The following is a 22,346-nucleotide window of genomic DNA, read 5'->3' on the forward strand; positions in this document are numbered from 1 at the left end:
ATGTTGGAACGTCTGGCTGAACAGAGGCGGGCTGTCAACCACTACCTGGTCAAAGCCACCATGGAGGCCAACTTGTCCAGGACCGGCACCACCCACCTCCTGGACATCATCCGCCCTGCTGAGTGGGGAAAAATGCAGCTGGTGTGCTTGGTGCTGGCACCCTTCCTGGAGGCCACCAACATGGTCAGCCGGGACCATGCATCGCTGTGTGAGTGGGTGACAATGGTGTGCATGCTGGAAAAGGCCCTCGATGCTCTGCTGGAAGTGGGAGAGGAAGCATTGATCCAGCAGGAGCAGCAGCCACCTGCACAGTTCACCTCTGTGCGGCAGGAGGAGGAGGTTGAGGACTTGGAGGTCCCTGAACTTGAAGAGGAGGGGGCACAGCGCAGTGCAGCTGCAGTGGTGCGGGGTGGAGAGAGCAAGAGGAGGATTATGAATCAGAGGAGGAGGACAGCACTGGGGGTGATGAAGATGAGTATGTGTCAGCAGAGATGGCAGCCCTCTTCCCCATGACAGCGCACATGCTGCAGTGCCTGTGCAAAGACCCAAGGGTGAAGCAGATGCGTGCTCGGGAGGACATATGGATTACCCTGATGCTGGACCCATGGCTGAAGGGGAAGCTGGCTCAGTTCCTGCCTGTAGGAGGAGACCCTGTGCGCCAAATGAGGGACTTGCAGCAGATTCTGGTTCGGCGCTTGGAGGAAGCCTTCCCCCAGCCTCCCACCCCCCCCTGCTTTCACAGTCCAGCAAGCACAGCAACAGGTGCCTACATCCAGCAGCAGGTGCCTGCATCCAGCAGCAGCAGGCGCCCAACAAACCTGCTGTCTCTGACAAAGGCGCTCTACGCCACGCCAGTACCGCTGCCTACAGAGGAGGTGCCCGCAGCAGCATTCGGCTCTCAAAGCCAGAACCAGCACCTGACCCAGATGGTGGCCGAATACATGGGGTCCTACAGCGGACTTGACACCAACACCCCTGTGGACCCCTTGGATTACTGGGTCAAGCACCTGGATATCTGGAGCGAGCTGGCACAGTACGCCCTGAAAGTGCTGTCCTGTCTGCCTTCCAGCGTGCTTTCAGAAAGGTGCTTCAGTGCAGCCGGTGGCGTGGTCACTGAGAAGCGCTCTTGTCTGTCCTCCCAGTCTGTGGACAGACTGACTTTTTTTTAAAAATGAACCAGGCTTGGGCGGTTGGTGAGTTCCTGGCCCCTGTTGTTGGCAAGAGGGGGAAATGAAGTGGCTGAGTGGGAATCACTATGCCTGCCTCACCACCCTTTACCACCACAACCTCCTGGCTCCATCTTCATTCATAAGCCAGGTTATAATTTTTTTACAGCCGTGCTACTACCAAGTTAGTGCCATGGTTATTCTCTGAACACAATTGCTGTGTAATTTTTTTGGAGGTGTCTGTACTGTCCAAGTTGTAGGGAGGACCCAACTGCGGCAGTAGGACCGCTTCCTGGAACCTCTCCTTTTTTAATGTTTTACCTGTGCCGTGGTACCAACACTAGGTGCCATAGCGATTAACTGAACACAATTGCTGTGTAATTTTTTTTTGGAGGTGTCTGTGCTGTCCAAGTTGTGGGGAGGCCCCAACTGCGGCAGTACATCCGTTTCCTGGAACCTCTCCTTTTTTAACGTTTTACATGTGCCGTGGTACCAACACTAGGTGCCATAGCGATTAACTGAACACAATTGCTGTGTAATTTTTTTTTGGGAGGTGTCTGTGCTGTCCAAGTTGTGGGGAGGCCCCAACTGCGGCAGTACCACCGCTTCCTAGAACCTAGTCCTGATGTTAATTGACAGCCATTTTTTTTGGGGGGGGGGGGGGGATTTTAAGTTCCCACATCATCAATTAGTGTTCCTCTTTAAAAAATAATGATGCTACATGCCTCATTTACCCTAAAAAAACGATTTAGAAGCAATTTAAAGGCCACTTCTGGTTTTCTATCCATCGGATACTAGGGTCGGATATCCGATTCAGATCGGAAATTTTTGAACTCGGATATCCGACCCGGATCGGATAGCGGGGTATGCAGATCCGAATCGGATCCGGATTTTGAAAAGGGGTATCCGAGCAGCACTGAAAACAACCATATAGTTCAAAACTACATCTAAATTAAAAGTGTAAACTAATTTGATTTAGTTTAATGTAACGGTTTAGTTTAATGTAAAACAGCAAATAGTCAGTGGATATATAAATCTATTCGTTTTGGTTACGTGGTCTCCGAGAACATGGCCGTGTCCCCTTAAGTGAGCTGGCCTTGCTGCTAACTTCCTCTTATAAGTTCCCCGTGCCTACCCTTCAGAGAGGCGTGGCTGCGGTATGATGACGCCGGAGCGTAGTCACATGACTGAATGCAGTCAGTTCTCCGGTCACTTTGCAGAGTTCCCGCAGCGCAGAACGTTTCTAGCTAGTGTACGGCGATCGGACTGTTGGCGTCATGGCGTATCCCGGCCTGCTCGTCCCCATCATCGTCATGACCGTCTTCTGGGGCTTTGTGGGCGCTGTGGTGCCGTGGTTCGTTCCTAAGGGACCCAACCGAGGGTACGGCTGCTCTTCATACTTTTGCACTCTTTACCTCGTTGTAATTGCTGGTGCGGCTGAGGACAGGGCACGAAGCTGCTTCAGGGTGTTTGGAGCTCACAAACACGTTTTCTGATAGGTGTATAGCCAAATTATAAGAGAGAGGGAGACAGTCAGATGGGTTATCCTCGTATAATTTAGGAGGGTGAGAGGTGTCATAGGTCAGGGATAGACAGACAAGTACATATCTGATTGGCATGTCCAGTGCGCAAATGCAGCGCAGTCACAAACGGGGTCAATGCAGAGCAACAGTTGAGTGGACTTTGGGATATAAGAGGGATGTGATTTAGGGCAGGTGTGGACAAATTATTACAGGATTAAGGAGCTAGTTCCTACCCATTGACAAAAACAGAAGTGCTTGCTACACCCTTGGCCACCTCACTCCTGGAATGTGGCCATCTTTGGGCTAGGTATGGTATAGACACTAAGAAATAATATAAGTTAGGTATTCATATATAGGAGTTTAGGATGGGGCTAGATATATAGGTGGCGTATATAATAGGGCTAAGCATATACTAGGATCGCGTTCAATACATGGACAGGGGAAGGTTTGGGTTCGTTAGTCTTATGTTGGAGGTTAAGGCTGGATAGTGGTCATGTGCTACACCCAAGTGACCACAGTGATAAGACATGCTTTTATTAGCTAAAAATGCACAATAAGGAAGCTTTCATTTCTGATGCTATGCTGCAAATTATAGCTTAATGGCTTGAAAGAACACTTAGGGCCCTTTTCCACCTGCAGTCGCTAGCGTTCACGCTGAACACTAGCGATTGCTGAATCGCAAAACCGGCGATTCCCCGACGTTCGCGGCCGCGATTTTGCTATGCTATGCACTGCATAGCAAAATCGTGGCAATTATCGCTCCGCCGCGCGTTCGCGGTCCCGGCAAAAACGAATCGCGGTAGTGGAAATGACCTACCGCGATTCCCATGTTAAAAAGCAAACCGTAGCGATTGTAAAATCGCTAGCGGTTTGCGTTTTTGCGATTCAGTTTGCGCTGGTGGAAAAGGGCCCTCATGGCTATTATCTGTCATCTTAAGCAAGTATGTAAGTGATGTAAAATGTTATAGTTAGGTTATTTCTATGTTGTGTAGATTAAGACAGGATGTTATCCACAGTTTGTAATGCTACCTATATGATACATTCCAATTTATCATTGCTGTACATATATTACACTGCACTTACAGTTTCTAAACCTTTTATACCCCTGAAGGTCAAATAATGACTGTAAATGGTCTAACTTCTGCTTTCCTAGTTCTGTCACTGGGCCCTCCTGTTCAGTGACACTGCCTGTAAGAAGGTAAAGTCTTTCCTTTCAGCAGCAGGCCTACCTTCTTTTCTAACTATCTCTCTCCCCCCCCAACCCCCCAATTATGCCAAGTTTAATTAAAGGATAATTGAAGCTAGAGGGATATGGAGGCTATATATTTGCTTTTAAGAAATACCAGTTGCCTGGCTGTCCTGCTGATCCTCTGCATCTAAAACGTTTAGCTATAGACCCTGAACAAGCAGGCAGATCAGGTGTTTCTGACATTGCCAGATCTGACCAGGCTACTAGTATTGTTTAAAAGGAAATAAATATGGCAGCCTCTATATGTCTCTCACTTCAGTTGTTGTGAGGGTGTCTGTGCATTGCATAGACCTCCTGGCTAATACAATCACACTGATGAGATCTTCCAGTGTTATTGTGTCTTTCACTTATGTTTGCTGTACTATATAAACAGTTTCATAGATTTAAAATGGTGTATTTCTGCACTGTAAGTTTTTTTTTTTTTTTTTTTTTTTTTTTTTTTTTTTTTTTTTTAAATTCTGTTTTGCACTAAAATATGTCCCAAAAATCGCAACTGAACACTGTCATTCAAGAGGGCTAGCATTGCATTCCTCTGACCCCAGTCTTGTGAAACAAAGCAAGGGCAGAAATTGCCGCTACATGGTTGAGGTGGCCCGACAAAGTCCATTGAGAAATCCGCTAACGTGATTGGGTGAACAGCATGCTCTTGAACTGCTAGGTTTCAGTTTTTAGTAATACGACCACACTATTTGGCAAATTAGAAAGCTTCAAGTTGCAGCTCTTGCAGTGATTGGAGAACTGTTCCAGATGGACTTTCTCGTTGGGTCACTTTAACCAAACTAGCTCTGAAAGTCATGCCAGGCATGAGTGGAGGGTGCACTCACACGGCAGTATGTGTAAAAATATCAGAATATCATGAAATCAGTATCTAATAATAGCCGGTTTGATTTTGGTCTGGTCGCATGGCCAGCAATGCTGGTCTATTTCTTTGACTGTAAATAAATTTGTAAAAGAGAAGGGCGCTCCCCTATTCAACCTTATTTCTGTTGTACCCACGTGTAGCATGTTTACCTTGTCTAGTGCTGGGTAACAATGGGTCTAGCTAGCAGAGGAACATTTGTTTGTGTCCTTGCTTTTTATACATTTTTAAAGGAATCGTCAGGCAAAAAAAGTTTCACTTACCTGGGGCTTCTACCAGCCCCATGCAGCCATCCTGTGCCCCCGTAGTCACTCACTGCTGCTCCAGTCCCCCGCCGCCAGCTAGTTTAGTTTTTGCCGACCTCGGGGTTGGTGGCCCGCCACGCGTACATTTGCACGCATTCCAGCTGGTGCATGAACATTAACACACACATTTTTACGCATTAGTGGTGCATTGCGTAAATGTTTAGGACCCCGAGGTCGGCAAAAATGAAACTAGCTGGCAGCGGGGGAACGAAGAAGCAGTGAATTGCGTGAAACTTTTTTTTTTTTTTTTTTTTTAAATGCCTGACAATTCCTTTAAATACTAGAGGTCGTAGCCTTGTGTATGACCTGCAGGCTTATCATTCTGTAGATAGAGAACCTGCCTATATACAAAACTGTAGCCCTAGTTGGTTGTAAGGAGCTTATCAATTGCTCTTGTATAATTATACTCAAAGCAGACACCTTTTAGTAGCAGTGGTAAGTAGGAGCAGATGTACATGAAGACATTTCTATATGGCTCATACACAGGTTGCTGTCTTTCATACAGGTGGCAGGCTTTTCATTCTGTAGCATTGGGTGAGTAGGTATTGTACATAAGCTGTAACCCCTAAAGGCTGAAGGTAACTAGAGCAAGAAGTTTGTAGAAGGTCTCAGTGGTGGAAAGGGTAAAGCCCAGTACAGATGTTAGATTTGTGACAACTAAAACATCTGCTTGCAGTTTCGTCATGAGCAATTGGTTGTTGCCTTTCTTTTGATGGGCACAGCAGACTTGCAGCCAAAACAACTATGAATGATCATTTCAGATATAACATGCCTGATATCAGTACACACTTTCATGTTGGCTGGTGTATTCTTGGTTAGAAAGCTGGGAGTTGGATTGCGCTGTATATATTTGAGTATTATCTGATGTCTGTGTCAGGCTTGTGGCAGGCATTTACTATGTTTTGTGTATAGACAATACTGTTGTCATAAATAACTGAAGTACCCTATTGCTGCACTGTCCCTGGATCAGCCAGTCTGAGCTGCCTGTTCTTGTTTAGTGTATACACAATAGTCAGATATGTCAGGTGATATCCATCCTGTGTGCTTCAGCAGGTTCTCGTCCCCCTTGTTTACTGTCATCACACTGACTCCTTGTTTAGGCTTATATTGTGTACAGCCAGGTCAGATGTGCAAACATGATCCATCCACATTAGTTGCCAGCACCCAGCCTGTACACACGCCAAATAAAACTCGGCAGAGGTGTTTGTTATCAAGTCGAGCATTTGTACAGCAGCTCTCGGCTGCCTGTCCCAAAGTGACATTTTACTGGACATACAGTAGCAAGAAAAAGTATGTCAACCCTTTGGAATTATATTTCGCACAAATAGGTCATACAATATGATCCGATCTTCATCGAAATCACAACAGACAATCAGTCTGCTTAAACGAATACCACACAAATAATTACATGTTTCCATGTTTTTATTGAATACACCATGTAAACATTCACAGTGCAGGTGGAAAAAGTATGTGAACCCCTAAACCAGGCATGGGCAAACTTGGCCCTCCAGCTGTTAAGGAACTACAAGTCCCACAATGCATTGCAGGAGTCTGACATCCACAGTCATGACTCATAAAGGCAAATGCATTGTGGGACTTGTAGTTCCGTAACAGCTGGAGGGCCAAGTTTGCCCATGCCTGCCCTAGACTAAGAACTAATTGGAGTGAGGTGTCAGCCAGCTGAAGTCCAATCAATGAGATGAGATTGGAGGTTTTTGTTTACAGCTGCCCTGCCCTATAAAAAAACACACACCAGTTTTGGGTTTGCTTTTTTCCAGGAAGCATTGCCTGATGTGAATAATGCCTCACACAAAAGATCTCTCAGAAAACCTACAATTAAGAATTGTTGACTTGCTTAAAGTTGGAAAGGGTTCTAAAAGGATCTCCAAAAGCCTTGCAGTTCATCAGTTCACGGTAAGACAAATTGTTGGTGGAGAAAGTTCACCACTGCTGCTACCCTCTATAGGAGTGGCTGTCCTGTAAAGATGACTGCAAGAGCACAGCGCAGAATGCTCAATAGGGTAAAGAAGAATCCTAGAGTGTCAGTTAAAGCAGTGGTGCTCAACCTTTTTTGGCCCGAGGGCCGAACTTCAAATCAAGAAAAATCTCGAGGGCCGGAACACATGCATACAAAATTTCGATGTAAAACGTTTAACGTTTTTCTAGTAACAGTTAACATGGTGTTGGAAATGGAAAGAAAACGACAATATAAGAATTGTTGTACTCACCATTTGAAGCACATTTTCTTAATGAGAAGTTTGTGGCTGTTTGGGTGTATGCACAGGGCAGATTAATGCAGCAATGGTATCAGAGTGGCCTGTAGTGTGCTGGCTGAGGAGGCTGTCAGCTCTGTGTGGGGCTGAGGAGGCTGTCAGCTCTGTGTGGAGCTGAGGAGGCTGTCAGCTCTGTGTGGGGCTGAGGAGGCTGTCAGCTCTGTGTGGGGCTGAGGAGGCTGTCGGCTCTGTGTGGGGCTGAGGGGGCTGCCGGCTCTGTGTGGGGCTGAGGGGGCTGCCGGCTCTGTGTGGGGCTGAGGGGGCTGCCGGCTCTGTGTGGGGCTGAGGGGGCTGCCGGCTCTGTGTGGGGCTGAGGGGGCTGCCGGCTCTGTGTGGGGCTGAGGGGGATGTTCACTGGATGAAATCCAGGTAATTAAAGCACCTGAGCCGGTGTGCGAGAGGGGGTTAAAAGTACCCAGCAGGCATCTTCTTTAACCCGTCCCACTCCAAGCATCTTCTTTAACCCGTCCCACTCCAAGCATCTTCTTTAACCCGTCCCACTCTAAGCCACGTCACGTGACTACTACGTTTCCTCCTTCAACCCAGAAGGAGGAAGTGTTTAAAGAGCAACTATTAGCCATACTATGCCATGAAAACAAACACATTTAAGTAGATAATTACTTGCTCTACTTGCATAACAGATGTATTGCGCTGCCCACATTTTGATTTCAGTGTATTTTATATAATCAAATGAATAGAGAATACTGTTCATGGCAGGGGCCATCTTGGGTCTCACAGGCTTCGGCGTCCGCCTCCCCCGCATCCCCGCTCGCATCTCCTCTCCTCCCTGCACTATCACAGAGCTTAGCGGAGAAGAATAAAGGCAGTAGGAGCAGACTCCTTTTGCTCATGGTGGCTCTGAAGTTTCTGTCTATACTCTCTGCACTACCGCCGGCGGTATGGACAAGAACTCCAGCGCCTGGAACCATATGTCTGTGACTCTGTGTGCACTGCTTTTATTCCTCTCCCCTTCGCAGTGTAATAGTGTGGGGAGGAGAGGAGATGCGCGAGGGGGTTGTGGCAGGAATGCTGAGAGGGGTCGGACATGGCACACAACAGGAGGGACGGGGGCGCGAAGACAGCTTCTGGCCCCTCTTCCTGCACCCTAGCAGCTGCGAGTGCGACCAAAAACAGGCGGCCAATCAGAGAGTAACAGAGGTGAGGGACAGAGGCTTCAGCCAATCAGGCTTAATTAGCATGCATTACAACTTCTCTTCTGCGCCAGTGTACGAGATGAGAGCCAGGGGCATGGGGACTAATAATGTATTGGTGAAGAAAAAAAAAATTGATTTTAAACTTTTGAGTTGCCTGGTTAGCATCCTTTTTACTTATTTGACAGCTTGTAATAGAGAATTGATTTTGGATTTTATGCCTGACTGTTACTCTTTAAGCAGCAGTGATTTGAAGCAAGGTTCACAGTAGGATATTGCGTTGTAAAGTTGCAATGCACGCAACACTACAAAAAAAGTGGTAATGCAGATTAATGCTTTTTTACCGTCACATAAAATGGGTACAGTAAAGCAGCACGGTGGTGTAGTGGTTAGCGCTCTCGTCTTGCAAGCGCTGGGTCCTTGGTTCGAATCCCCAGCCAGGTCAACATCTGCAAGGAGTTTGTATGTTCTCCCTGTGTCCGTGTGGGTTTCCTTTGGGTACTCTGTTTCCTCTCACACCCCAAAAACGTACAAATAGGTTAATTGGCTTCCCCCAAAATTGGCCCTAGACTACGATACATTCACTACACTAGACATATGACTATGGTAGGGATTAGATTGTGAGTCCCTCTGAGAGACAGTTAGTGACAAGACAATATACTCTGTACAGTACTGCAGAAGATGTCGGCGCTATATAACTACTAAATATGATGATTATTATTATTATTAATAATAATAAATCATACAGGCAATGAAGTGTGCTTTCCTGTACCTGGTAACGTGTGCGTTTAGAGGTGACACACTGCAGCAGTGTTACCATAATGCTACACGTTACAATGCAAGGCTAATGTCGCAGTGTGATTGTCGCATAGACTTTTATTGCATTGTGGTAAGCTGCGTTATAAGACTTTATAATGCAGCGCTGCAACATCCTACTGTGAGCCTAGCCTGAAAACCTCTTGCTAATGTAATGCTCTGTTTGGGTTCTGGAGCAGCTTGTTCCCTTCTGTTGAGGGTGGAGGACAAGTGAGCAGCACCTTGCTGCAGGAACTCCAAAGTAGGCTCCCGTCTGAGCCGTAGCTGTTGGGGGGGGGGGGGGGGGGGGGGCAGGGCTGTGGAGTTGGAGCAATTCTGGGTACTCGGTCAGTGGTTTAATAAACTGGAGTTGGAAACCTGCCATCTAGATCTCCATCACACAGACATTTCATGAAACAATCAAACATAATTTCTGCTGTGTATGTAATTTGGAGCTGCTAATCTTACTGAATGCATAATCGATCTTTACAGTATTTGCTTTTAACAGCCATCTTGTTTTCTCTTACAGGGTCATCAACACAATGCTAGTGACGTGTGCAGTTTGCTGCTATTTGTTGTAAGTATGAGCACAGCCTGTAAAGTCAGTGTGAGCTGACCTGTTTCCCTTGCTTTATATTGATCTGTGTCCTTTTGTCTGCACTGTTTTGCCTATGCCACCATTGCCTTTCTTTGTGAGAAAATAGTCTTGCGCTTTTTGTGTGTGGCAGTAAAAACAGCCCATTAAAGGTATTTAAGTGATGCTGAGGTAAATTTGTGGCTACCATCTTCTGACCAACGCCCAGTTTCGACCACAATCGCTCTAACTGAAGGTTCAGGTTCTCTCTTGCTAAATTCCGGCTTTGTCTTCCGCAGACTTGTTTAAATCCATGACAGTTTCTCGTTCAGCACAGGCTGTTGTACCTCCCATGTGATCTTGTGTATGTATACTGTACACAGACTTTGTCTCAGAGCTGTTGTGTGGTTGTCTGTCAGAGCCTATGTGACACCTGTATCTGTGATTCCCCCCCTAGCCTGGAGAGAGAGAGGACTAAGGGCCTTTTTTCCACTACCCTGCGATTAGCGGTTTGATTCCGATCGCAAAACGCAGGTACAATAAACTGATGGAAACTGCAGCAGCAATTTCCATTAGTGCGATTTTGGTCCAAGCGTAATAGTTATCCTGCCGCGTTTTGGATGCGATTGAGCTCTACTATACTGAGTATAGTAGCGCAATAGCATGGTGGAAATTGAAACGCGATTGCATTTCATAGTGGAAAAGAGCTCTTAAGGGAACCTGAAGTGAGAGGAATACAGCGGCTGCCATCTTCACTCCCATATAAACAAAGCAGGCTGCCTGGCTGTCATGCTGAGCTCTTGGTGTTGTCACGTGCTTGCAACAAGCATGCAGCCAGTGAGCCAGACCTGAGTCAAAGGTTTCGATCTGCATGCTTATTCTGGGCCAGTGACTTATAATAATAGAGGCAGAGCATTAGCACAGAATTTGGGCAACTTGCATTGCGTATAACGGAATGACGATAGTAGCGTCCATATTCCTCTCTTCAGGTTCCCCTTAAAGGCAGTCTATCAGAAAGCAAATTAACTGGATGATTGGGCTCTCCTCAAATCAGCCATTCTTTTCTAACGCCACATATACACGTAGGATAAATATTGCATGAAGCAATCTTTTGTGATTCTTCCGGTGACAGATGCACTTAAAATAAGTTGATTTAAGCTGGGCCATACACTGGCCAATATGGCCAGCAGATCTCTCTCAGATCATTATCTGACCAGACAGGGACCTATTTGATCAAAGCCCCGCACACAATATACATAGATTTTCAATAGATTTCAGCGGGCCGGATTTACCATAAGGAACTGTAGGCCTGTGCCTACAGGCGCCTTATGATGGAAAGACAGCTCATTCCCTCCTTACCTATGCAGAGTCCTGATGAGAGTGTAAATGAGAGGTTACTCGCCCAGCTCTTGGCATTCCACTGACAAGATCTCCCCAGTCAGGGGCACCTCTAGCTACTTAATACTGAGGTTCTTCTAGTTACCTAATACTTGGTGGCACCTCTAGCTACTTTAATACAGCGGGTACCTCTGGCTACCTAATACTAAGGGGCACCTGTAGCTATCTATGATGGGTAAGGGAGAAGTGACTGCTGGGACAGCCAACACATTTGCGGTTCAGTGGGGGTTTGTAGGTTCATGGAGGGCAAAGTTTAAGGTGCCTGGATATTTGTGCCCATAGGCTCCTGTAAAGTAAATCCAGCATGAAAGTGTAGGGGCAGCAGAGCCTCTCCCGCCTGTCTGCCAACGCTTCCTCCCATGTCTTCTCTCCACCACTCTCTTCCCTCCCGGGGTGCAGTGTGTCCCTGCCATTAGAGCCAAAAACTAGGAGCACTCAGCACGTGCCTTACTAAGAGTACTAGGAGCCTCTAGTGTTTGTCATGTAGTACACAGCTCCCCAGGAGTGAAGAGATGGGTAGAAGCCTGGGTGGTAGAGAGAATATATAATAGGAAGTGTTGGTGGACAGGTTAGAGAAGCACCTCTGCTGTCAATCAGCCTGAAATCAAATGCTGCTAACGACGTGTTTCCGACCTGCCACCGATCCAGTAAAATCTTACATCTGGCATGATTGATGGAATTGATTACGCATGAAAATCAATTATTTGAAAATCATTTGTGTCATCGATATCTAGCAAATTCGATTAGGCCGGATATCAATATCGACTCCTGTAGGGCCCAGTCTAAAGGAGGCCACACACCATACAATTTTTTTTATTTTTTTATCTGTTCAATTTAAGAATTGCAATCAATTTTTCAGATTGTAACATTTCAAAAATATAACCAATGTACCACACACGTACCGTATATACTCGAGTATAAGCCGACTCGAGTATAGGCCGACCCCCCAACTTTTACCAAAAAATCCTGGAAAAAATGATTGATCCGAGTATAGGCCGAGGGTAGGAAATGCAGCAGCATTAATAATAAAAATAATTCCTCCTCCTCATCTGTCTAATCACAAATTGTAATTTGAACTCTCCTGTGTCACCTGTCAAGGTAAATAAGCTCATTTGAAAGCACAGGATGTTAATATGTCTGCTTCCATGAAAGCAGGAAGTAGACGCACTGCAGATGTATTGCAGGATTTTGTATCAGCTGTAACAAAGAATTGTTTTTCTTTACTATCTTAAGGTGCGTATCTTATAGAGCAGAGAGAAAGTACTGAGTTCTGCGTTAAAAGCTATCACTAATGGCAGCGTGCCCCCCTGCACTCCCCCACCGCAATGTGTAAAAAAAAGGGAAAAAAAGCTGAGCAGCACTAATGATCACATAACTCCCCCCTCCCCTCCTGCTCGTGGCTATGTGTACTGTAATCTGTGCCCCCTTCCCGTTTGCCGCAATGTGTACAGTAACCCACATGCCCCTCTCCCCCGCTATGTTTAACTTGAGTGCCCACCTCCCCGAGTGCACCTTCCTTCCGCAGAGTGTAAAAAAAAAAAAGCTGAGCAGCGCTAATGGTTGATTAACTTCCCCCTCCCGCTCGCCGCAATGTATACAGTAACCCGCGTGTCCTCCCCGCTATGTGTAAAGTGCTGTAATCCATGTGACAGTCTCTCCCCGGCAGACTGGAGTGTGTTGCCAACCTTGGAATTGTCCTCCGTGTCCCCCGAGTGTCACCATATGCAGCGCAGCTTTGAGTAACTCACAGTGATCCGCGCTGTGTTCGGATGCCTCTTCCTGCCTGTCGCAGGCTCGTTGCTATGACGCCGCACGTGGTGCACGTGATTGAGTCATAGCAACGAGCCTGCGACAGGCAGGAAGAGGCATCCGAACACAGCGCGGATCACTGTGAGTTACTCAAAGCTGCGCTGCATATGGTGACACTCGGGGGACACGGAGGACAATTCCAAGGTTGGCAACACACTCCAGTCTGCCGGGGAGAGACTGTCACATGGATTACAGCACTTTACACATAGCGGGGAGGAGGACACGCGGGTTACTGTATACATTGCGGCGAGCGGGAGGGGGAAGTTAATCAACCATTAGCGCTGCTCAGCTTTTTTTTTTTTTTTACACTCTGCGGAAGGAAGGTGCACTCGGGGAGGTGGGCACTCGAGTATAAGCCGAGACCCCCACTTTTGGGCCACTTTTTTGGCCTCAAAAACTCGGCTTATACTCGAGGATATACGGTATGTTCAATTTTTCCCAAATTATGATAAAAATGATTGGAAACTCTGACAAAATTGCTAGGGTGTGTATTAATTGACAATCTAACACACACCATACAATCTTTAGAAAGATTGAAGAAAAATATCTGGCATTCCAGATCGATAAAAATCAAAGAAACTGGGAAATTCGATTGGAATTTTCAGTCCAATGAAAAAAAGGTTTCTATTTTTTCGGGAGATCCGATTTTATCAAATTGACATTAAATCTTACCGCTTTCATGTAGTATAAGAGCTTATCCAATCAATCATTCAAGGTATTTTCAATTTGTTGGCCCTTATACTACATAGACTTGGTAATTCTGTACAACCAAGATTGTATGGTGTGTGTTGAGCATAAGTATTATCAAACTTGCTGGATCACTAAACAGGTGAACGCTGACATTAGGGGAGACCTGTAATTGGCATAAAGATGGTAGGCTAATAACCATCATATAGACAAGACAAAAGACAAATAACATTTATATCGCTCTATTCTCCAGGCGGACTCAAAGCGCCAGAGCTGCAGCCACTAGGACGCGCTCTATAGGCAGTAGCCGTGTAGACTTGCCCAAAGTCTCCTACTGATAAGCTGCTGGCATGCTGAACAGGCAGAGCCGATATTTGAACCCTGGTCTCCTGTGTCAGAGGCAGAGCCCTTAACCATTACACTATCCAGCCACACTGAGGAGCTCAAAAGGCCAGACAGGGAACTAGCGTAGCAGTCCAGGCTAAAATAGAGGCTGTAGGAAATGCATATGTATTTTGCAACATTGTACTTTTTCAGCCTGCTACTTGAGGTGCTTATAAATTACTTGATTTTTCCTGTACGATTGACTATTTGATTTAATCATTTAATTGGGGAGAATGGATTATGTTCCATTCTGCTCGATCAGTGGAAATTGACCAATATCTGGTTGAATCGACCAACTTAATAGATTGTGGTAGTTTGTGTAAAGGACTGCACCCTAAAAGGAAAAAACAGATACAACGGGAGCCTAAATGGTGCAGTACATCACGAAAATTCAGCCAGGGATGGGTGGTGATTGGATGATACTCACATAGGTGGGTTGCAGAAGGGCAATCGACCACAGCAGGAGGGTGGAGATGTGGAACTCCAACTCCACTCTGGTATCCAGATCAACTGGAAGCGGTCGCACTTTTGTGAAAAGTACACACACTCTGATGACCTATAAGGTCAGATGTTGGTGGTACCCCTCCCAAAGGGAGGGGGGTGGCGGCACAAGATAAAATGTTAAAACCATTAAAATGAAAAGTGTGAGGTGGCTTACCTCAATGAAGACCAATTCGTATATAAGATCCTACCCACTTCTTCAGGCCAAATAAAAGTGCCCATAGATCCTGTCAACCGCATATAGAGCACCTCTGCACCTCCTATTTAATTTCCACCGAATGCCTTTCCTTTTGTCTTGTAACTTATTACTAGATTAACTTATAAGCAGACAGAGGCACCAGTAAAATAAAAATTGCTAAAAAAAAGTTAAAAACAGAGGATGCAGTGGTGGACTTGCCTCCTAGTAGATACAAAACACTGTTGCTAATATTCAACAAAATTGTTTATTTACATACTCCTAGTGCTGTGCAATGGGTTTTGCAGGCATATCCCGCTTCATCAGGCTAAAAAGAGCCTAGAGGTGCCAAACTTTAAACTAGGCCTGCAATAGATATATGCTCAGTTTATTGCCTGATGAAGCTGCGCATGCCTGCGAAATGCGTTGCACAGCACTTTTGGAGTATGTAAATAAACAATTTTGTTAAATATTATCAAAAGTATTTTGTGTGTACTTGGAGAAGGTAAGTCTACCACTGCCTCCTCTGTTTTTAACTTTTTTTTTTTTTTTTTTTTTGTTAGCAATTTTTATCCTACTGGCACCCCTGTCTGCTTATACGTTATCTGGATCCATCCTTGGTGGAGGGGTGTTGCCCCTTTCTTCCGATCTACAGAGAGCAACATCTTAATCCTGAGTGGAGACAGGTCTAATCTCCCCCACCTGCCCTTGCAGTGGTTGCCTGGATGGTAACCCTGGTTTGTGAATATACAAATATATACTTACTGAATCAAACACTATCACCAGTACATACTACACTATATTGGGCTCTCTGTGTCTCCTCTTTTTTGTATTTTTGAACTTCCTAGATTACACAGGGTGTAAATTATCGGTCAATAGTAAAATAATCGGCTAATGTTTGCATGGTTTAGATCGACACAGAATACATTTTTGGTTTCGGAGCATAGAGGCACAACATCGTTCATCTCGAATAGTGAAGGAGAATGCCAGATCTCGCTTGCAGTGTGTGGGCCACTAGTCGACCAAACTGTTGTTCGTTCAATAAAATGTATTACTTAATCTCTTGGTGGAAAATCAAGTGATGTGTGGCCACCTTTAAGAAAGATTTGAGAGCTTGTTCACATATAAAATCAAAATCACTAACGCCTGCGATTTCCCCCCCCCCCCCCCCGTGTTTTTCTTTTCTCCTCCCGACACTTAGCTGCGCACTGTGATTTTGTATAAAGCGCTTTTGCAGAGCAATTTTTCTCTTTATGGCCCGGGAAAGAATACAATGTATTTATTCTTAAAAGCGCTGGGGAAATCGATACACTAAGCACTTTTTCAAGCGCTTTGCGATTTCCCTATACCTTCCATTAAGCAAAAAGTTGAGAAAATGGTACAGGCAGCGCTTTACTGAGCGGATCAGAAACGAGTCACTCAGATGTAAACACTCTCATAGGGAATCATTGCACAATCGCTTTTAGGGGGCGATTTTAAAAATTGTCGGCGCTTAAAGGGCAAAAGCCCTAAGTGTGTACAAGCCCTGACTTAAAAGAAATGTACCGTAAAGAAAAACCGCATAGGCCTTGTGACGAATCAACGTTTCTTCGTCCTAAAAAAGTAGTTAGAGCCTTATAAAATATTCCCTGTCGCCACTATTAACAGGGACAGCAGAGGGAAAGGCTTGGTTTATAAGAAGATCAGGGGAGCCAGGGGTTAATACAGTTTTTGGTTTAAATACACTTTTTTTTTCCCTTCACCAAAGGGCTGGAGAAATCTTTTCATGGTCAGCTAATTAGCCTCCTGTTGAAAAGATTTTCTGCCAGCACAGGGACCCCCAACCAGGCAGAAGGAGGGAAATCTCACACCTTCACTGCCTAACCCCGACTTGGTGGCTCCTTAGCTCCGTACATGAAAAGAGCAGCCACAGGAGGTCCTGCTAACATCCTGCAGAAGCCACTTAGAGACTACAGCTGGCTTTCTCAATGACCTTAGGAAAACCTGCTGTGACCTCAGGAATCCCAAGATTCATATGTCCTCCATATTTCCTTCATAATTCCTGACATAGCAGATCTCCCTGCCCATGAAATCTGCACAGGTTATGGGATTCCACAGGGCGCTGGTTCTGACAGGTTTACGGACCAATCGGACTGCCAGATCTAGCGTAAGATTGTTTTAAAATAACCCTCTAATACCCCAGGGGTCTGATTCCCCAAGTTTGGTATCAACGTTCTTGATAAATTCTGACAAACCTAAAAATGTTATTAGATTTAACACAACTTGTACGGGGTGCAGATGAGCACACTTATCATGATTCAGGTAAAATTTTGTCTCTCGAAGAGGGGCAGGGATCTCCTATTCCAAAGAGGTGTGTGATCCACGCCCCCTAACCCCTCCTTGCTGGAGTGGGGGCTATAACCAGACAGAGCCCAGAAAGCTCTGTGTCCTTTACCTTCAATCTGATGCCTAGTAACATCCTGGCAGCCCGCAAGGACGCGGGCAAACCCTCCCTCTTGGAACTTCCTAACAAAGGCCTGTTGGCCGCATGGCAACCGCCATTTTGGGACTTTCGCCAAAGACTTGCGATTGCCGCATGGACTACCAATAACGGTATTTGAACTGTATATTAAGACATTCTGTTCTCTTTTCCTCTCTTCTCTCTGTCAATCAATCTGTTCTAAAATAAGCTGTGTGTATGTAGTTTAGAAATAAACTAACGATTTTATCGTTCAGTCTTGTGCCTGTTCTGGTCATCTGATTGCTGCTATAACGAATCTGCCCTCTGAAGAGTCAGTCATACTACCGCATTGTTTTATGATTTGCTTATAAATTGTTGATTTGCTAGCTAGGTTGTAAATAACCGTTTCTTCCTTCTAGGATTAGCTAGTACCAGATTTACTGTGCGAAATCGATAACTTCGTTTCTCGATTATAAATACAATTCGAGATTGCATCATATAGGGACCCAGTAACCTTTCTTTAACGTCACATTGCTCACAGTCTTTAAGCCGTCGGAAGTGATTATTCCCCGAACGGTGACTTGAGCGTGTTGAACGTGATTGGGCTGGCTACCGTCTTATGATAGCGTTGGGGTCTCTTCGCCCTAGTTGGAGACTGTCTGCTCCATTCATCCAATCAGACAGTGGTGGCAGTGTATTTATCCGATTTCCAGCGCGAAATCGATATTTTTAGTTTACAGATTGTATATACAATCAAAATTGTACATGTATGGGCACCTCCAACCAATCTTAACCGTTTACTACGCACACAGTGAATTTGCCTCCAGCAGCCTCTAGTGCATGAGACCTGCATGGCAACAGTGGCCTAGTAATACGGGATTGGGGATGTTTGTCCCATTACATATTGTCGGCAGCTGCGCGACCAATCTTTATTGTCAGTCTGTTCACCGTACTTCCTGCGTATGCTAACGGGAGCAGATTAGACGGGATTGGCACGCTCTGTCGCCCTTTTCTTCTTACCTCTGACGATCCAGCAACCGGTCTCGTTGTCCGTCTGCGCCCGTACTTCCTGCGTACGCTAACGGGAGCAGATCTCGACGGGATCGCGGGGCTGGATTGTCACATTGGTGGCAGCGGTGGGATAGCACACCCCAAAACCAGGCATAGCCAGCTTTTGGGAAATCAGAGCGCAAAGATCTGACAAACTCAGTCTTTGCAACCAGAACAATAAGACAGTGGTCGCTAAGTATCCTGTCTTGCAGAACCGAAGTTCTGGGCACAAAACGGTACACATTGATAGCAATAGATTGGTCTACATTTCCTAACTTTTTCTTTGCTATATCCTATTCTTTCTTATACTCTTCTCTTCTGAATGTCTGATTCAGTTCAGTTTCACCAAAATTGGTCAGTTCCTGACGTGCAAGCCCTCTGCGAATCGCACGGCATTGCTGCTTGCAGCACAGACAAGGCTGAGCTGGTGGCATTACGCCAGAGATGGAATCCTTGTCGCCACCTTGCTTGATGCCTCTATTCCCTGCAGTCCTGATAACCCCGGAGTGGTTGGCAAACCTGACCGGCGAGGATCTGCGCTTGTACCAGGAGTTCCAAGAATGTCAGCGCCAGCATGAGGCAGAGATGCTCCAGCATGAAGCACGGATGCTCCAGCGTGAAGCAGAGCACCAAGAGCGACTGCGCCAGTGGGATCTCCAGGACAAAGAGCTACGGCTCCAGCGTGAATTGGAGTTGGCAAACCTGACCGGCGAGGAACTGCGCAGATACCAGGAGCACCGAGAGTGTCTGCGCCAGCGGGATCTCCAGATCGAAGAGCTACGGCTCCAGCGTGAATTGGAGTTGGCCCAGCTAACCCAATCAAATCAGCACTCTTCACTATGTGTTTCGGTGGAGAGATGCAAACCTCTACCCGTGACCCCCCACAGCAAAACTTCCTGCCATGGAAGAGGGCACGGAACGAGACTTTCCTGTGCGCACCTCTGAGAGGGCGTACCATCAGGTTCCTGTACCTGACAGCCAGAGAACTCTGGTGCTGGACAGTCACAGAACACTGTCCCAAGACTTGGAAGGAGGTAAGCCTACTGCATTTGCTCCTCCTGGTCCAGTGAGCTTTGTGCCACTGAGACCTGCAGCTGCTGCTACTGCTGCATCCCAGTCTGACACACCTGCCATTCGCACGTGTAATCTTTGTGGCGCAACTGGCCACATAAAGTTCTTCTGTCCCAAGAGGAAGAGAACGACCGTCCCTAGCCCGAAGATGGCTAGCAACCCTGATCCGTCACCTGCATCACCTTCTGCACAGCCTGTCAGCGTGTCAGAGATGCTCTACGGTTCCGGAAATCTTCACAGTGCTCCAGTGGACGACCAGATCATCTTTTGCTCCAGTGCTCCAGAAGCAGATGTTTCCTTGGTCTGTTCCGACCTTGCCACAGAGGAAGATATTCTCCCACAAAAGCTCCTCACCCTGACTGAAGTCAGGCCCAACCACCACAACCCTGTTATCCCAGGCCCCGAGAAGGCCGGATGGGGGGTGGGTTTTCCAGAGTGGGCTGTTGCTGAGTTTCCCTCTCCTCCTGTGCTTGGCACTGATCTAGGCATGCTTGTGTGCCCTTCGGAATTTTCTGCTGATATGCAGGAGTGCCCAGCAGGACTCCCTGACCACCAGGTACTGTACCAGCCTATGGGAAAACAGGGAGATGTCAAACCCTTACCTGCTATGGCTACTGTACCTAACGCCGCTGGGCGGGAGGTACCCTCAGATTTACATGTACCAGCAACTGACTGTCTTTTATCTCTTTCTGCACCTGTTATTACTAATGAAATTGCAGGTGTCGGTGATAATTGTGATAGAAACGCTGTACATTCTTTGGCCATTACAGGCTCTATGGCCAGCCGCATGAACTCAGAGCTGACAGCAGGGATTCCCTCTGACAATTCTGACTTTCAGGCGGGTGACACTCATGCTAAAAATGACATATCATGTTATGCAAATGCTTTTGATAATGTTGTGCATGTTTGTGAGAGTACGCTGGGTGACAACTTCAGTGTCACCGGTAGTCCGGACTCAGGACTATCTGGAGGAGTCTCGACTTCCCCTGATATCTCTGACCCCCGGACCAATGTCAATATTGACGTGATTTTGATTTACCCAAAAGGTGATGTTTATTGTGGTATACCTGTGCAGACAGACACACACAGTACTGTTGGTAACCTGAGCTCAGAGCTTGCAGGCATTCCTGTCAGCTCTGACCCCAGAGAGTTTGATTTTCAGCAGCTGACCTCAGATCACACTAGGCAGCTGGCTGAGACTTGTAGTCCCACATCCGTGAGGATACTACAGAGCGACTCCAACCTGCGTGCGCTTAGTGGCCAGACCGCTAAGCCGCCAGCAGTGGAAGCTCCACTACAGGTGTACAGGGAGAATGGTAACTACCCCAGTGAACCCATTCCCCATGTAACTGACACCCCAGGTGAAAGCACGGTCCATGTGGATCTGTTAGAAGCCTATTCAGATAGAACGCAGTTAGTTCTGGGAGAGCACGGCCAATTAGAACAGGAAGACACAGGTCCCCTGCCAGGCTTGATAGCTCCCACACGAGAATTGGCGGATGATGTGAAAGTCACCCCCCACCTCTCGTACTCCCCGAAGGCCTCGCTGAAGCGCACTGCGCCCCCCACAGCGAGATATTTGCAGCAACCCTGGGCAGGATACAGCAGTTCACAGAAGGGACCCGGGGACTCACAAGCCCTTATGGCAGATCCCCTACAGCGCCTCTCCGGAGGTGCAAGCAAAAGTGAAGATGAAGTATGAGGAGATGTTACAGATGTCTGTCCTCCGCAAATCCTCTAGCTCACAGACCACCATGTTCTGTGAGGCCTATAGGATGCCGGACGACATCCCAGTAACTGTTGCGTATCCCATGACTCCCCTCGGTGATCTGTTGGATTGGCTGGCATCCGCCAACTACCTGACTATCATGGATCGGAGCAACGGATACTGGCAGATTCCAACCGTGCCAGAGGCGCGCCTGGAATCCACATTCACCCTGCCCTTGGACTTAAACGCCTCGATGCGGATGTCTTTTGGTAGGAGGAATACCCCAGCCACCTTCCAACAGGCCTGGAACGACCTGTTGAAGGGCAAACACGGTTGTACAGTCACGTACCCGGATGACATCCCTGTGTTCCCCCCGACTTGGGAGCAACACTGCGATCACTCGTCCCTGGTACTAGGACAGCTGTCAGCTGACAATCTGACCGTTGAACCAGACGCAGATCAGATTGTGATGACAGAGGTACAGGCCTCTCTGGAAACGGCGGGATACTACAGGATGTGTGCTACGCCCTGTAGCCTCCTGACTAACCCACTGACCAATGCCATGGGTGAAAGGCAACCCCCCAAGGTCAGGCGCAACCCAGCCTTTCCGAATGTGGCGTACCAGACCCAGCAGACAGTGGATTGCTTTACTCAGAGTCTTGTTGACTCCTCCCCAGCTAATCTCTTAAAAGGGGGAGGTGTGACGAATCAACGTTTATTCGTCCTAAAAAAGTAGTTAGAGCCTTATAAAATATTCCCTGTCGCCACTATTAACAGGGACAGCAGAGGGAAAGGCTTGGTTTATAAGAAGATCAGGGGAGCCAGGGGTTAATACAGTTTTTGGTTTAAATACACTTTTTTTTTCCCTTCACCAAAGGGCTGGAGAAATCTTTTCATGGTCAGCTAATTAGCCTCCTGTTGAAAAGATTTTCTGCCAGCACAGGGACCCCCAACCAGGCAGAAGGAGGGAAATCTCACACCTTCACTGCCTAACCCCGACTTGGTGGCTCCTCAGCTCCGTACATGAAAAGAGCAGCCACAGGAGGTCCTGCTAACATCCTGCAGAAGCCACTTAGAGACTACAGCTGGCTTTCTCAATGACCTTAGGAAAACCTGCTGTGACCTCAGGAATCCCAAGATTCATATGTCCTCCATATTTCCTTCATAATTCCTGACATAGCAGATCTCCCTGCCCATGAAATCTGCACAGGTTATGGGATTCCACAGG

At 46.8% G+C, this 22,346-nt stretch overlaps 1 protein-coding gene across 1 annotated transcript in view; it reads left to right on the forward strand.

Annotated features, from left to right (window-relative positions):
- Nucleotides 1–2,325: 2,325 nt before the first annotated feature.
- ATP6V0E1 (ATPase H+ transporting V0 subunit e1) overlaps nt 2,326–22,346 on the forward strand; it is a 32,052-nt gene continuing 12,031 nt past the window's right edge. The window contains exons 1-2 of the mRNA XM_068277165.1: nt 2,326–2,547; nt 9,851–9,898. Coding sequence (XP_068133266.1) covers nt 2,444–2,547; nt 9,851–9,898 — 152 coding nt within the window. The 5' untranslated portion in view covers nt 2,326–2,443. The remainder of the gene's footprint in view (nt 2,548–9,850; nt 9,899–22,346) is intronic.

The sequence above is a fragment of the Hyperolius riggenbachi genome, chromosome 3 (genome assembly GCF_040937935.1).
Source record: "Hyperolius riggenbachi isolate aHypRig1 chromosome 3, aHypRig1.pri, whole genome shotgun sequence".
Lineage (NCBI taxonomy): Eukaryota > Metazoa > Chordata > Amphibia > Anura > Hyperoliidae > Hyperolius > Hyperolius riggenbachi.